At 43.0% G+C, this 15,167-nt stretch overlaps 1 protein-coding gene across 2 annotated transcripts in view; it reads left to right on the plus strand.

The window, feature by feature from the left end:
- The first annotated feature begins 2,064 nt into the window (after nt 1-2,064).
- cltca (clathrin, heavy chain a (Hc)) overlaps nt 2,065-15,167 on the plus strand; it is a 30,239-nt gene continuing 17,136 nt past the window's right edge. Inside the window, exons 1-5 of one of the 2 annotated variants that reach the window (XM_049016557.1) lie at nt 2,065-2,399; nt 10,029-10,236; nt 13,133-13,401; nt 13,595-13,756; nt 13,859-13,972. In XM_049016557.1, coding sequence (XP_048872514.1) covers nt 2,358-2,399; nt 10,029-10,236; nt 13,133-13,401; nt 13,595-13,756; nt 13,859-13,972 — 795 coding nt within the window. In that variant the 5' untranslated portion in view covers nt 2,065-2,357. The remainder of the gene's footprint in view (nt 2,400-10,028; nt 10,237-13,132; nt 13,402-13,594; nt 13,757-13,858; nt 13,973-15,167) is intronic. The other variant, XM_049016558.1, reaches the window with a different exon arrangement.

Below are 15,167 nucleotides of genomic sequence, written 5' to 3' on the forward strand. Positions count from 1 at the left end.
GTGGTAGACTGTACATGCCCACAGCTTTCTCTTAAACACTTATTGCCATTGTTGCATTGTTAGGAGGCTGCTAAATAGAACAGAGAGAAGATTTCAGACATTCTACAGATTTCCTAGAGATGTGCATTCAAGTATATTTTTCTCCAGAAGTTTGGAAATATGGTCAGTTTGCATTACTGGGAGGAAAACATAATCTAATTTGTACAGCCACCATTTTCAAATATAAATATTAGATTCACATCCCATCCACAGTGTCCCCTGCCCAATGGTCTCTGGAATTGGCTCCAGCGTGGCTGTGACCCTGTCCTCAAGTGTTTGTCATGGAAAATGGAACAACAGAAATATTTTGTTACACTTGATCATTTTTTTGTATTGAGCAAATATATAATAGTTCAAAAAACATCAAGGTCAGAATGCTCCTTAAATCAGAGACATGCCATGACTAAATATTTAGTTATCACTCGGAGGTGACTATGATATACTGTGAAGATGCATTTCAATGACTTAACATTTCAAGAAAGATATTCATTTGAAGAATGTTCAGTTTAACTCTTATAATGACCCTGTAGAATTTCAAGTTCTCCTCATTGCACAAATGTTAAGACAAATGGCTTAAAAAACAAAACACCATGGACGGCATAACAGGGCACACAAACACGCACATGCTACGGGCAATTTAGAAGTACTAATTAGCTTAACAGCATATGTTTAGTCTATGTTTTAGCGAAACTAAATGAGAGGATCAGCTAGCTTAGACAGTCACAAAGGTGTTACGTGATGATACATGTGCAGGATTCATTGGATTTAAGGAGGAGAACACTTGTACTCTCAGCCAATAACTGGTAGTAGGTGAATATAATTCCTACTGTATTTCTATATTGGAAGAAAGCACATATCATATAAAACACTGCAGCAGTTATATATACATCATTCTATAAAGGAATGAGGCAGACAGTTTTTAGGCAGATCTTCCCAAATATTGCTACCAAATTCGCCCTCCACCCCCTCCAGAGAATCATGTACCCAAATATGTGTCCCTGCCTAAATAACCGATTAGAAAATGGATTAACCCATGTAAACAGTGAATTTAAAATATTACCGCTGCATTAAACTTACTGTCTTCCTACATGTTGGCCACAGCCCAACGACTCATGTAAGTAAAGAACTAACATTACAAACAACGCCTTAATCAAACGCTATACAAGCAGAACTAGTCAATCAGCCAAGATCCTCTTAATCTCCACGTAAAGTAGCATGTGGGCATTACTGCATTACAAAGTATGGCAGGGCAGATCGATATCTAAATGCTACTCATAAAGTATCAATAACAAATGTTTGGTTTCTTCGAAAGTGGTCGCGATGTTCTAAAACTTAATTCATTTCCTCACTTCCTGCACAACAACAGACCCTCTGTGCTGTAAGAGTCCTAGAAGCTTACAACATTTATGTTAATGTTAAAGTTCAAAAGGATCATCTTAAATTTTATGTGTATTAGCGAGACTAAATCTATCTGAATAGTGTACATGTTAATTTTACTGCACCTTGGTGGGTAATGGATGACGACTCATCAAAAGTAATACGTATCACTATCGTTTTTTAATGTTTAAAAATGTTTTTAAAATATCGATAATACAGATGACTGTGATGTACCGTCTACTTCGCTTGTACGTCGCTTTGGACAAAAAAAATCTGCAAAATAAATAAACGTAATGTATTGTAAGGTAAATCAATGTAATGTTACAATGCTGCCCATCCTTAGCTCTTCACCGACAACACCCCAACAGAGGAGCGATGTGTAAAATCCGGAATTGACGTCAATTCACGAGGATGAATGACGTGGCAAAAATAAAAGGACAAATCACAAATAAAATAGTTCCTAAACGCTTCTGTTTTTCATCTTTATTTGCAAAGTATTATTATAATACGTCTCCATATATCTCTGTTATTTCTTCACTTGTTTGCTATAGAGTCACATTTGAGCACAAGATACGCTTACTAATAAGATTTGTGTGAGGCACGATTTTCGTTTGACGTTCAGTATCCTTCCGCCTAACGGAGGCCCTGGCCGTTTCCGGATTGCTTCTCTCCTGACCTGTTTCCGCCGCCATTGCGGGTTTCTGGATTCGGCGCTGCGGCCGGTCGCCGTCTTCTTGGGGCAGAGCACAAGTGGAGATCTTGGGGGTGAACGTTGTAGTAGGCATATTGTTATTTGATTTAGAAAGTAGTGTAGTCGTATACTTCTTTTAAGCTTTCTCTTTTTTACTAGCTATCCCAGTCTCAAGTGAAGAAGCTGTAGCTTTAGTTGGCTAAGCTAGCTCAGAGATAGGCATTTCCAGAGTGAGAGAAGAGTGACCGCCATGGCTCAGATCCTACCCATCCGCTTCCAGGAGCACCTGCAGGTACGCAGTAGGAATGGGGATAAAGAGTCGAAAGCTAAGCCAGGAAGTCACGGCATAATGAAAATGCGAGAAGCGCGTTTGCTATCTGGCTCCGTTCATCCAACCGGTTTAAGGTCTGCGCGTTACACATAACCAGCTAGTTGATTACGTGACCCCTAGAGCTCGCGCCATAAACTAACTTGTTTTATAGGGTTTCTAGATGTTTGTACTTGTGGTTCCAACCTCAACAGAGATGTTAGTGAGATGTCACTGGCGCAGGGCCGTGTTTCTATCCTGCCGAGTTGTGGATTAGTTGTGTAAACGTCGCGGCGATGGACGGATTAACGTGATTTGATGGACAGAGGGATCGGTCCTGTGCTTGTCACTGTCACGCCAGTAAAGACGGGGGCTGACCCACCCGAGGAGATTGGCGACCGCCGACCGAGGCCCTCGAAACTGCGCGGATGGTCTTAAACTGGCCGATGGCATTTGGCAGGTGCAGTCGAAATCAGCTCGGGTAGTTGAATTGAAGTTTATCTATTAAATACACAGCAAACAACGGTAGAATCAAGCAATGGAATGAGTTGAGCGTTTTAGTTAATGGAATCAATGGACGTAAAACCACCTGGCCGCTTGTCGTGCTGAAAATGAGTCTTTGCGCCTCCCCTTAATTCATGCAAATGGTTGGAAAAGGAAGCTCGGTTTAAAATGTGCCTTCATGGACACTATTCCAACATTTCCAAAGTACAAATACTGTTTCAGGCTATAGTATGAGAAACTTCTAGCAGAAATTTGCTTTAATAGTCCTTAGCCTAGCATGGTGTCACGTGGTCAGTGCACTTTAAAATTCTGATATTTACGTAGTTTCACTGCTCTCAGGTACTTTACATGCGCCATGTAACCTCAATAGATACGATAACTAACTAAATCTTTTTGATTGAAATTACCTCTTCGAAAAAGAGGATTGTGCTCTCGGAAGCGGTTTTTGTATTTAAGCATGCAGTCGCTAGGTTTCAGGTTTTACCTTGAAAATGAACTACAGAGTAACTTTCGACACCCATAGGGAGTCTGGGAGGAAAGTGTATACTCCTTCAGGTACAGAGCCCAAAGCCGCACCTTATGACGTCATAACACTTATTGCGCTGCACTTCACAGAAGGAAGAAGTGTCCATATTGCTCAACTTGCCTGAATGGTGTCAAAACTGCCAGTTGTATATGGTTTATGTTTCAGTGAACAGGAGGGAAAGAATAAACAAATTTTGGGATTAGCAGTAAGATTTAGCCTCCTGTGAAGGGTACGCATGTCTGCCTTGAGTTTGAGGCCTTTCCAGATAAATGAGTGATATAGGGTTTTCAGTGAATTAAATGGAAGTTGCCTTTGTCTGCATTTGAATATGGACTATCTATTTCACATACAAAGTCTGCATTTGAATACGGGCTATGTTCCAGTTGTCTGTTCTTCTGTTACTCAGTCATTTTCCTTCTTACCAGGCTGGCGTTTTGACCTGACTGTACTGAACGCAAAATGTGACATTATCATGCCTAAGTGCTGCACTGGCTCTGTGTTTTCAGCCAACATTTATTACAATAAGTTTGTCCAGAAGCTAGCAGGCCTTGATACCTGAGATGGGATATTGATGGTTTGTGGAATATTTCTGTGCTCTTGAAATAAAGCTGAGTAGTCCATCACCAGGGATTGTAGCAGGGTATTAAGTGAAATATACAAAGCTTATATTGATATGGGCACCAAACAATATGTATAAACATGATACAATAAAATGCAGAGATTTCAGCAAGATGGAGAACTGAATGTAAGTTGTATGATTAGCAATAGCTGCTAATTGAGTTGTGCCAAAATGCCTGTCTGGTTTTTTTTGAGGAAGTATGCTAGGTGTGAGTCTTCATTTTCTGTGATTTGTGAATGTTTTAATTGGTGGCATAGAAAGGTAGAGCAATATTTAATCAGAGATGGGATTCTGTTTGTGTGCAGTGGTTCACTTTTTATGGCTATATAAACACTGCAGTAAGGTTTTAATAATTGAAGTAGAGCATGTTGTGTTCCTGTAGACTAAAGCTGAGTGTAAGGTCTTTCTATGTTCTCACCTGTGTGTGACATTTTTTGAATGCAGTATAATTACGCTAGACCTTTCAGCATATTTAAAGGGTATGGCCATTAAAATGAGGCCTCATTAAAAACAGTTTTTTTTTTTTTCCTTTTCTTGAAGGGGATGTCTCACCCTCCAAGGGGAATGAGTTAATCGATTTCACTTCTGCGGTCATGTTCAATAGTAATCATTATCGCTGATATTCTTGTTGACCTTGAAAACAGGCTGTCAAAAGAAACTGATCTGTTTTCAAGGACAGTAAGACTGGTGGCTAACACCTCATATATCATAATTAATCTTCAACTTTTGGTACTGTGCATGTGACTCTTTCATATTTCATTTGTAGACTCAGGTGTTTGGTGTCTCTGTGCCTTCAGAAAGAGAGTTTTGATAGGCCAAGTGGCCTGTGTAAAACGCAGTGTGTTGGAGTCCAGTGCTCCTTGCTGGTGTTTAATTGCAGATGTGGGTCATGTTCTGCGGCAGTAGTAATTGCATCCTGGGCCCCCGACCTATAATTTCGATAGGGGCGGCTATGGACGGTGCATCTAAACCACTTCTCAGTCGTGGGCTGCTCTCTGATTCCTGGCATGTACTCTTCTACATCGCAGGGGAGTGTTAGGTTTAGTCTGATTTTAACAACATTATCCTGCCCTGCTTTGCTGTATTTGTCAGTTATTAGTATAATACTTTTTCAGTACTTTGTTGAACGAGTGTGTTGTACAAAGAAATATAATGTTTTTTTTGTTTATTGGGAGGCAAATGTGTTTCCTGCCAAGTGTCCTTGGCATGCGAAGGTCATCGTGAGCAACGGATACCCCAGGGGAGACTTGCAGTATCACTTCACGCGTGCTGTAGTCTACCTTCTGTTACATCACAGGCAGGATTTATTCAAACATAAACCAGTGCATTTTAAACATTGCTTTGCTTGATCTTTGAACTCAGATGAGGGTAGTACTATTTTATTTGGCTTATCTGTTGTTTTCCTTTTATATATTTCTCTGAAAACTGCCACAGTGACTGTAAAATCATCGTTGTTTCGGCACCGATGCGGGTTTGGCATCATGGGTCACACGCTGTGCAGTCGTCCTGCTGCCCTGTACAATTGTCATTTCATTGACTTCCTGCAATTAGTTACTCAGTGGTGTGCTGCTGTGGGATACAGAACACATGAAGAGGCGGTAGGGCGTCAGAGGCTGTGCACGTCACGCAGCCTGCACTCCACGTTAACCGTGCACAGCTCTTTCCATGTGGCTGGTCCGTGAATATTCCTGCCCCATAGTGCTGTTTACTCTGGCTCTGCTGCTGATCAAATTGCTCAAGCCCACCAACCCCAGTTAAGAACTCGGGCTTGGTTAGGTTTTTATGTGGAAATGGGTTTGTCTCCAAGTAGCATAGTTGTAGTGGCATTCCAGTGTCTTAGGATTGCCCTTCCTCCTGGTCACGATGGTATCTGTCATGAAGTACTAGCAGCCCCCTTCCCATTCCGCTTTGAGGCCAAATCTTATGCCGAATGGTAGCGGATGGGCGTTTTAGTTTACATAAGGCATTTTCTTTGTGTATGTGTGGTGCAACGTTTTCAGATTCTTACTGGCATAATGGGTCACCCCGTCTGGCTGCCCAAAATAGAAACATTATATGCATAAAGAAATTTAAATAGGGCGTCAATGGTGTAGTGTATTGAAATGTCAGTCTGAATGGCTGAATAGGCTTTCTGCTTTTATGGAGGATATGTTCTGGTTTTGTTTTGGTGTTTTTCAGTAAGTATCATTTGTGCACATGAGGGCCCTGTTTTAGTGTGATGGTTAGGCTTTTATGAGGTGTGTTTTAACAACCCCCTCAGCAGTAATGGTGTTAATTAAAAACCAGCCAAGTGTATGGTAGCTGTTGAAGGAGTTAATGGTGTTCTCATGTTAATGCTTCACTGGAGACCTGTCTGGGCCTTGAACCCTGAACTGGCAACCAGATTCCTCTGTCTTTGGTTACTGGGATTAAATTAGCTGTGTTCTGCCCCCATATGTACAATAACTGCCACACAGGTCACAACGGAGAGATTCTTAGAACACGTTTTACGGGGACGCCAACTCCAGCAACCTGCTTTTTTTTCTTTCGGATCCATCTCTCCATCACCTTTTCAGCAGCTGCTGGTCACATGCAGTCATGTGGTCTCTGCGAACTTGCGCGAGAGTGTTGTTTTAAACCACCGAGACAATGGCCGGCTTCCTGTTGGGAGCCGCTGCGTTCTCAGCGATTTTTACATCCTTCCTTGCACTTTGAACCCAGTTGCATGCATCATGGAGTTTTTTTTTTATTATTTTTTCTTTTGCTGACAGATTGAGAGAAACGGAATGAACCCCAGGACCCCTGTGCCCCTCTCTGCTGAGCTGTGTGTACCTCAGCATAAACAGTCACTCTGCTGCTGAACAGCTCCTCCTTTTGGGCCTTCCACACAGGGGCACTCCATATGAGAGCCTCGGGCAGTAGAAGCAGTCGGCAGGTGTTTGTACACTATCATCTGCATGATCTTTCCATGTTTGCTTTGGGATTTTTCTTGCCAAACTATATTACCCATCAGAAACAGGCCCATAGCTGCCAATAGTGGAGTTTCTAAGAGAAAATTAAGCATTTTCTATAAGCTAACTGCATGCAGGTTTAGTTTTCTTGGTGAATAGATTTCCTTTGAAAAGTGTCCTCGCAGCACGGCCTTGGTCATGAGCTTGATCTCATCACTGTGCCACCTCATCTGGGCTATCTTCTGAGCGCTGTCACCTTTGTTCAGGATGAGTCAGTGGTGACCCCTTTCTCCATCCCCTCTGAACCCCCTGGTCAGCTCTCATTGCCTGGTTGTGGTGTTACTCTGCCCTGATAATGCCCTTCACGATGTTGCTAAAGGATCCTCCATTAGTCACATTGACAGTTTGGCCGTGTGTCAGCAGCAGCCTTGGCTTTTTGTGCTGGTTCTGCAGAAGATTCAAAATGTAACAGCCCTAAGACTAAACTGATGACAGCTTGGATCTGGATGAAAAGTCACTTGCTGCTGGTTTCATGTTTTTATTACATTTTCCCTCAAACTGGAAGTGCTTTACATGTATTTTGAAAGCAGCAAGTAATGTTGAATCTTTGATGTGGACTGTTGTGAAATAACTAATGCAGCCAGATGCAGAATTGGAGGGATTCAAACCTAATTTGACCTAAGAATATAAAGCATTTAAGCTGGTATTTGTTTCATGAATATTTCACCTTGCATCTTTGGTTCTTGGTTTATTGGTTCCTTTCTCAACCTTTTATTTCTGTCTGAATAGTTTAATGATGATAAAAAGATATCCTCCATTGGACTGAGACATTTGATAGAAAGTGCATTAGATGTGTTTGAGCCCCTGAAGTGTAACCAATCAAATGGGTCACCCATTTGAACAATATAGCTTACAGAGCCCTGTGCTGTTCCCCTCAAAATAACTGGCTGCACAAGATGACAGTAGAAATTCAGCAAGCTCCTCTGAGACTGTAAATATTGTAATTGTGAAGCATCTTCCGCTGTCATTAGGGGCTGTAATATTTAATCATTGCTTTGTCTGGCAAAACTAATCAACACCACAAGGAGGAACAAGACCAAGGTTACTGGAACTGAAATCCCCCCCACTTTAGAATGCAACTGGTTCTGATGTATGATTCAAACCTGCCCCTCAGCCAGTAGCATTGATGTTGTCGCACCACCTTACCCTCGTTTATGAATATTACCTTAACTCATTGAAGAATTCCTCTCAGCAAATGGCAGCCAGGTCAGGGAATCCCTCTGGCCAATGGAAGAAGCTGAAACTGCTGTGACCTTGTATGTGACACCATCACAGCTTTGTTAGACGGCTGCTCGGAGTTTGAAGAGATTATTACTTGGGTACAGCCCAGTTGATGAAATTCCAAAATGGCCGTTTACAACAATTAACTTCCTGTTTCTAGGTCTCATTGAAAGTGAGATGCACATAAAACATATAGGTGATGGCTTTGAGAAAATAATTTTGTTTTTGTTGTGAATATATATTGGATTAAAATAGGGTTAATCTCTGAAGCCTGCTAGATATTGTTTACTGTTCCTTTACTCATTTCTAGTGACTCATCAAAATGCTGATGAGCATATCCCTCTGCACCTGCTCAGAACTGCAGTGGGGCTGCCTGTTTTATCTGTGGCGTGCAGAGTCTGAAGATAGAATGATGATAAAAGCATTTGTGGGGACTCGGGTGAATCAGGGTTGGGCCTGGGAGTGTCTGTGCACCCCATTGATTGCTGGTAGGGGTTTGCGCTTCTGTTAAGTCCTTCCTGGAAACGTGGCTTGCATTGGCTGATTAGAGCATTGGGTGAGGCCTGTTTTTAGCTAGCGGAGACATGCTGAGCCCAGAAAGACTCCCACTGTGTGACTGGAATGCACCAGCTCAGTAATTCTGGAATTCTGGGTGGTGAAGTGATGTCATGGTAGAATTTATTTTACCGCATTTCCTTGGATATCCAGTATAAAAGAACTCAGAAGAGAGAGATGTAAGCATTCTGTTGGGCTCCTTGAGGTGTAATCGTGTTGAATAAATGGTTCTTATGCCTTGCTGAAGGTCTGAAAACACTTCAGTAACAGTATGCCATTATTTCAGCCCTTGGATGTTGAAGGGGAAGCATCAGATTCATGCTATGCCCCTTCCTGAACTATAGCTGGTAAAAGTGGGCGGGCTTTGACCCCCCTCCAGTTCTTTCTCTGGCCCTATCACTCGTGCACACCGCAAACCCAGGTTACCAGATCCCCACACCTGCCTCTGTTGTAAGCTTTTCCAGGAACTGGTTTTGTTTTGAATGAAAACCTCCTGTCATTACATGAGTTCACACTTCCTGTTTTTTGCTGCATAGTGTAGCACGCTTTGCTAAGCAGTTTTACCGCCCTGCCCCCCCTCCTCCATGCCACCTTCTCCTAGACCAGGACTGAATGAGGAAATGGAAGTACATCACCTGTGATTTACAGTGTGTTGCAATTTGAAGTAGATGAAATGTCTTACCCTGCCAGGAAATGACTCTTTTAGAAATTGGCTGAAGTGACACCCATCTCACTCCTTTCGGGCTTGAGTTTTGATGGGAGACAGATTAGGAAACTCCACCCCAGTGGGCTGGGTGGCCCCTTGGGATAAATGGATCATTCTAAAAGGTGTCAGCTTTGGCCCCATGATGTACTGGACATCCCCTAGAGCAGTGTTTCTCAACCCAGTCCTTGGGGATACCCAGACAGTGCATATTTTTGCTCCATCCCTTCTCACTGCACACTTGTACCAGGTATTCAGTGTTCTTGATTGTTTGTCTCAGATGTGCTGGGAGGGAGGAAAAATGTGGACTGTCTGGGGGTCCCTGAGGACTGAGTTGAGAAACACTGAGAAAATGGAGCATTATGACTCGTATACCTGGCCCAAGTTTTTGCATTTATAAACACTCAGCGTCCCCCTCCAGCAGTGTCCATCCCGCATTCTTTGGAAGCCATGTGTCTTTACCGCGTCGATCCACTTTGTTTTTTTTTCCCCATAGCTCCAAAACTTGGGGATAAATCCAGCCAACATTGGCTTCAGCACCCTGACCATGGAGTCCGACAAGTTCATCTGCGTCCGGGAGAAGGTCGGCGAACAGGCACAGGTGGTGATCATTGACTTGAACGATGTGAATAATCCCATCCGCCGGCCCATCTCTGCGGACAGCGCCATCATGAATCCCGCCAGCAAGGTCATCGCTCTAAAAGGTCGGTGGCCATGCCTGTCGGTATCCCCTGAGCTTCAGTGCAAGACTGTTTCATTATCGTCACAGATAACACTGTAGGAGTCTGCTTCTGTGAGCCATTTTTTAGATTGTGCTGTACACTTCTTAATTTTTCTTAGGTTTTGTTTGTAAAACACAACCCGGCCTAACATCTTCCACTGTGTAAGTCAGAAGAGCATCACATTGCTAGATTGTGACAACTAGAATCTTCTGAGCTCACATGTAGAAATGTTGCTTTTTGTTTTACATTAGTCTGTGCCTGCCTTTTTGAAATATTAGCAGTAAAAGGTGTTGTAATTTGTTCCTGCTGTCATAATTGCTTTCTCTTTTTGTTTGTTCATTTTTTCTTTATGGCTTTCTTATGTGTATGCAGATGGTGAGTTAAAATTTGTATGTTTTTGTGGAAGTCACAATCCTGTTTAAACAACCTTTTGATTCATGTTTAATGTGCACTAATTAGATATTCTCTAATGAGTTCGCATTAAACAGCTTTGTTTCTTTTAATCTGTTGAAATGATATATATTTTTGTGGTTGTTTGTATTTTAGAATCGTTCTGTTTGAAGTAGCCAGTTTTTAGTATAACTGAGTCCTCAGCCTGTGTCAGAGTATATTAAAGGGTTTGATCAAGTATTTAGGATTTATTTATAAATAGAAAATTTATTTGCATTCACAGGCTGTCATTAAAAGGGTTTCTAGCCTATCTGGCTTTAGGTTGAGAAGTGCAGCTTGTGATTGAGGGAAACTGAGTATTCTTGGGCACTAATCTCAGTGTCTGTGCTTATACAGTTTAACTATTCAGCAGACGCTGTTATTATTTTTTGTGAAAGAAAGGTCAGAGAATCCCTGTAGCTGTTGGACATTAAGAGCCTTGTTCAAGAGCTCAATGGTAAAATCACTCCACCAACCCTGGCGATCTCCGGGATCTCCTATCGCAGGCACAGTGTCCTCACTCGCTGAGCCAAGCATCTCCCCACTTGCGGTAATAGTTTCAACTTGATGCACACTGCTCAGCCTTGGAAAGTGGTTCACTGACACCGGTGATCCATATTCCTTATGGACTTTAGCAGCGTACTGTCCAGCACTGCCCAAGGATACGCTGCTGTGACTCTGGGTCAGCTGTAGATGTGGCTGATTTGTGGCCCCGGTAATGGTGGCAGCTCCGTTTTTGTTTTTTTTTCTTTCCCCTGTGCAGTTTGAGGCCATTGCAAAGTGCGGGAGCTTTTTCTAGAACTTTGTGCCCACTGCCGCTTGCCTTTCTGCAGCTGGAGGCGGCACTGGCTCCCCATTCATCCCATCATCTGTGGATTTTTCCATCTTGCCTTCTCCAGTGCAGGGAGAAAGTTTCCTGATGTTCAGAATACTCCACAAAATTATTTCCTAAATGAAGTCAGACCAACTAAATTAAGCAATCCCACTTTTTGTTGTAAAACACATGTATTCAGAGTTGATGAAAACCAAAACCAAATTCAAGCCTGTTCCTTTGAAAACCCGCATGGAGCTGGCCTATGTGGGGACTGAATAGGTTTGAACTTTTTCTCTAGCATGAACGCTGGCATAACACACAATTTGGTGATTGAATATTGTCAGCAGAGATTTGTCATTTGGACACCCGATTCTTATAAGCCGTTGTAGTCTGTGTAGGGTGGGGGGGTGGATTGGTCTAAGGCATGCTGCTGAGGACGGTGGCTTTTCGGATACCCAAATTTTAGGAATGTGTGCATTGAGTAGCGTTGTCTTAATCATCCATTGGGTGTGCTTGATTATGCATAAGTGAATAGATGGGGGCAGTTTTTGCAGGTGGGTGTCTTGCATTCATTGTTCATGCACGACAAAAGCTGGGTTATTCTACTATTGCCCTGCATAGCTATGATCAAATTTCACTTTGTTGGAATTTCTATTTTGGATGTGTAATTCTTTTGGCTCGATTTGCTAAATCTGGCAGATTGTGATTGGTGTGTGCTGCTTGCCTCCTGCTATATGATTTGACGATCTGTCATCAGTGCTTGAATTAACGTCATTTAAGAATGGAGTGGCCCTTACGATTTCCAGTTTCCATCCCTGTGACGGTCATGTGTCAGTACCTTTTTTTTTCCTTATATCTGCATTCAGATGCCAGTGTCCTGCCCCCTTCCCCTCCCCCAACAGTCCATATTCAGTCGGTGTGACTCCTTAAGCACATACATATGTCCCATGACATGAAAGGCTGGTTTGAATACCGGTTTTGGTCAGCCCACTGCGCTAAATGTACATGACGATACTGCCACCACAGGAAGGTGCCGCTCTCATCGTTCTGCGATCAGAGCTTTTTGCATGCTGAGCATTCCGTGTGCATAATCCGAAATCTTACATTTTTAACACAGATTTTTGTCACGGTGGTTGCTGGCAAAAGATGGAATTATCAATATACAGTTTTGAAATTCACCTATAGAAGTTTCACTTACTCTGCCAAATAAATTTTACTTCTAAAAGCATGGTTGAAGGTAGAATTTACTCCTACAGCCTAAAAAATTGATGCCCTGACCCACAGGGTGACTAGCAGACCTGTTGCAGGTATTAGTGTGTCGCGTTTCATAGTCCAGAAAATTTGATTGTCACTTTTAGTGTCGACATAGTTGAGATTTCCTCTCTGTGTCCTTATTAGGTTTCCTGGCCCTTTGACCCCTTCATATCTACCTGAATGCAGATGTTTCAGTTTAGTGATCGTTCCTGTTTCCTGTGCTCACCCTTTCTTTTGTATAGCTACTGTGTAATCAGTCATGGCGTGCTGCCTGATGCACTTAAACCCATGACTCCTGATATCTCTGCCTTGATTCTGTCTATTCGGCTGTATTGCATCATTCCCCATATCGCCGTAACGACGCTCACCTGTTGATTCCAGCGGCGAAAACCCTGCAGATCTTCAACATCGAGATGAAGAGCAAGATGAAAGCTCACACCATGACGGATGACGTCACCTTCTGGAAGTGGATCTCACTGAACACGGTGGCGCTGGTGACGGACAACGCTGTGTACCACTGGAGCATGGAGGGAGACTCCCAGCCCATCAAAGTGTTTGACCGTCACTCCAGTCTGGCTGGCTGTCAGATCATCAACTACCGTACTGACGCCAAGCAGAAATGGTTGCTCCTCATCGGGATTTCTGCACAGGTATTTGGGCTGGAGATTAATCTTTATGCACGTAATACATTATGAGTAAAAGGTGTTTGTATGTTTGTTTGTACAGAATGTCTGTTAATTCCGGTTTCCTGGTGGCTCTGTGTACCTGGCATGGAGTTGCCAGCTGTTCAGTACCAGGTGTTTTGAGTTACATGGCTTCAAACGCTGCCGTCTTTCTCTTCAGCAAAACCGCGTGGTCGGCGCCATGCAGCTCTACTCTGTGGACCGTAAGGTGTCCCAGCCCATCGAGGGCCATGCAGCGGGCTTTGCCCAGTTCAAGATGGAAGGAAATGCTGAGGAGTCCACCCTCTTCTGCTTCGCCGTCCGTGGCCAGGCTGGCGGGAAGGTGGGCTGGTGGCCACTTCTGCTTTCGGGCCGGGAGGGGGGGGGGGGAGGGGGGAGATGCTGGTTCGCTCTGTGGTCACTGATTCACATCCTCTCGCTTTAGTTGCACATAATTGAAGTGGGGACCCCGCCCACCGGGAACCAGCCCTTTCCTAAGAAAGCCGTAGATGTCTTCTTCCCGCCCGAGGCACAGAACGACTTTCCCGTCGCCATGCAGGTACAGCCACCCTGGGGAAATTCTTCAGATTTTGGGCTATGTGGTGGGTCTGCAGGCTGCTGATCTGGGGGGTATTTTTCCTACTTGGATTACTCGTTTAGCCGGATGTAATTCTTAACGATTTGGCATGATCCTGGATCTGTCCATTTTTCGAAACTCTTGCTGGATGTGTTGTCATAGCAGCGCATTCAAATCCTCAAACCTGCTTGGAGCAGGTTTGTTCTATGTAAACAATGATTAGCTCACACACTTAATCAGTGTTTGCACATGGTAATTCAGATATATATATATATATATGTGTGTGTGTGTGTGTGTGTGTGTGTGTGTGTGTGTGTGTGTGTGTGTGTGTGTGTGTGTGTGTGTGTGTGTGTGTGTGTGTGTGTGTGTATGTATGTATGTATGTATGTGTATATGTATGTATGTGTGTATATATATATATATATATATATATAATATGAGACACACACACACACACACACACACAATAACTTAAACTACTTGGACATCTGATTTGTCACTTTTTGCCAGCTGTCTTTTCTGGTTTGAGAAATCCACTTTTGATGCATTTCCTTTAGTACATATTAAATCTTTGAATTCATCATACCCCTCAATGAAAGGTTCTGCTCAGGTTGTGTGAAAAATTGCGCCCTGTTTGTATGACATTTTGTGGAAGTCAATGAGAGACTTGCCGATCGAGTTTCGTAGATTTGAAATATATGGGCTTTTCAAGCAGAGCGGGTGCGCTACCATCTCAGATGAATCAATCCAGCTAGACTAATCTGCTACACAGCTACGTTTGAAAAACTGACCTATCCATTAACTCATCCAAGGTGAGGCATCTGATCTCGGATGATTTAAGTGACATACGGAAAATACCCCCCTATAGTACTTTTGTGCAGTAGCTCGTGTTGGGGATCTGTGCCCCTGTCCGGTAGGTTGTGGGTTTGAATCTTGTGTTTGGCAGGATAACCATGTCAACATCTAGTTCTTGAGCAAGGCCTTTAACCCCTACTGTTTCAGGGTATTTATATCAAGGCTGACTCTGCTCTCACCCCAAGATTGTAGTTAAAAAAAATAAATAAAAGAAGTCTCTCTGTATAAAATGTATACATTTTCCTCCAGCTTTTTTTTTCCACTGTTAAATCTGGATTTATCGTTTTTATTGGGTCACCGCAGCAACTCTCAGAAACGTTCT

This window comes from Brienomyrus brachyistius, chromosome 6, assembly GCF_023856365.1.
Source record: "Brienomyrus brachyistius isolate T26 chromosome 6, BBRACH_0.4, whole genome shotgun sequence".
Lineage (NCBI taxonomy): Eukaryota > Metazoa > Chordata > Actinopteri > Osteoglossiformes > Mormyridae > Brienomyrus > Brienomyrus brachyistius.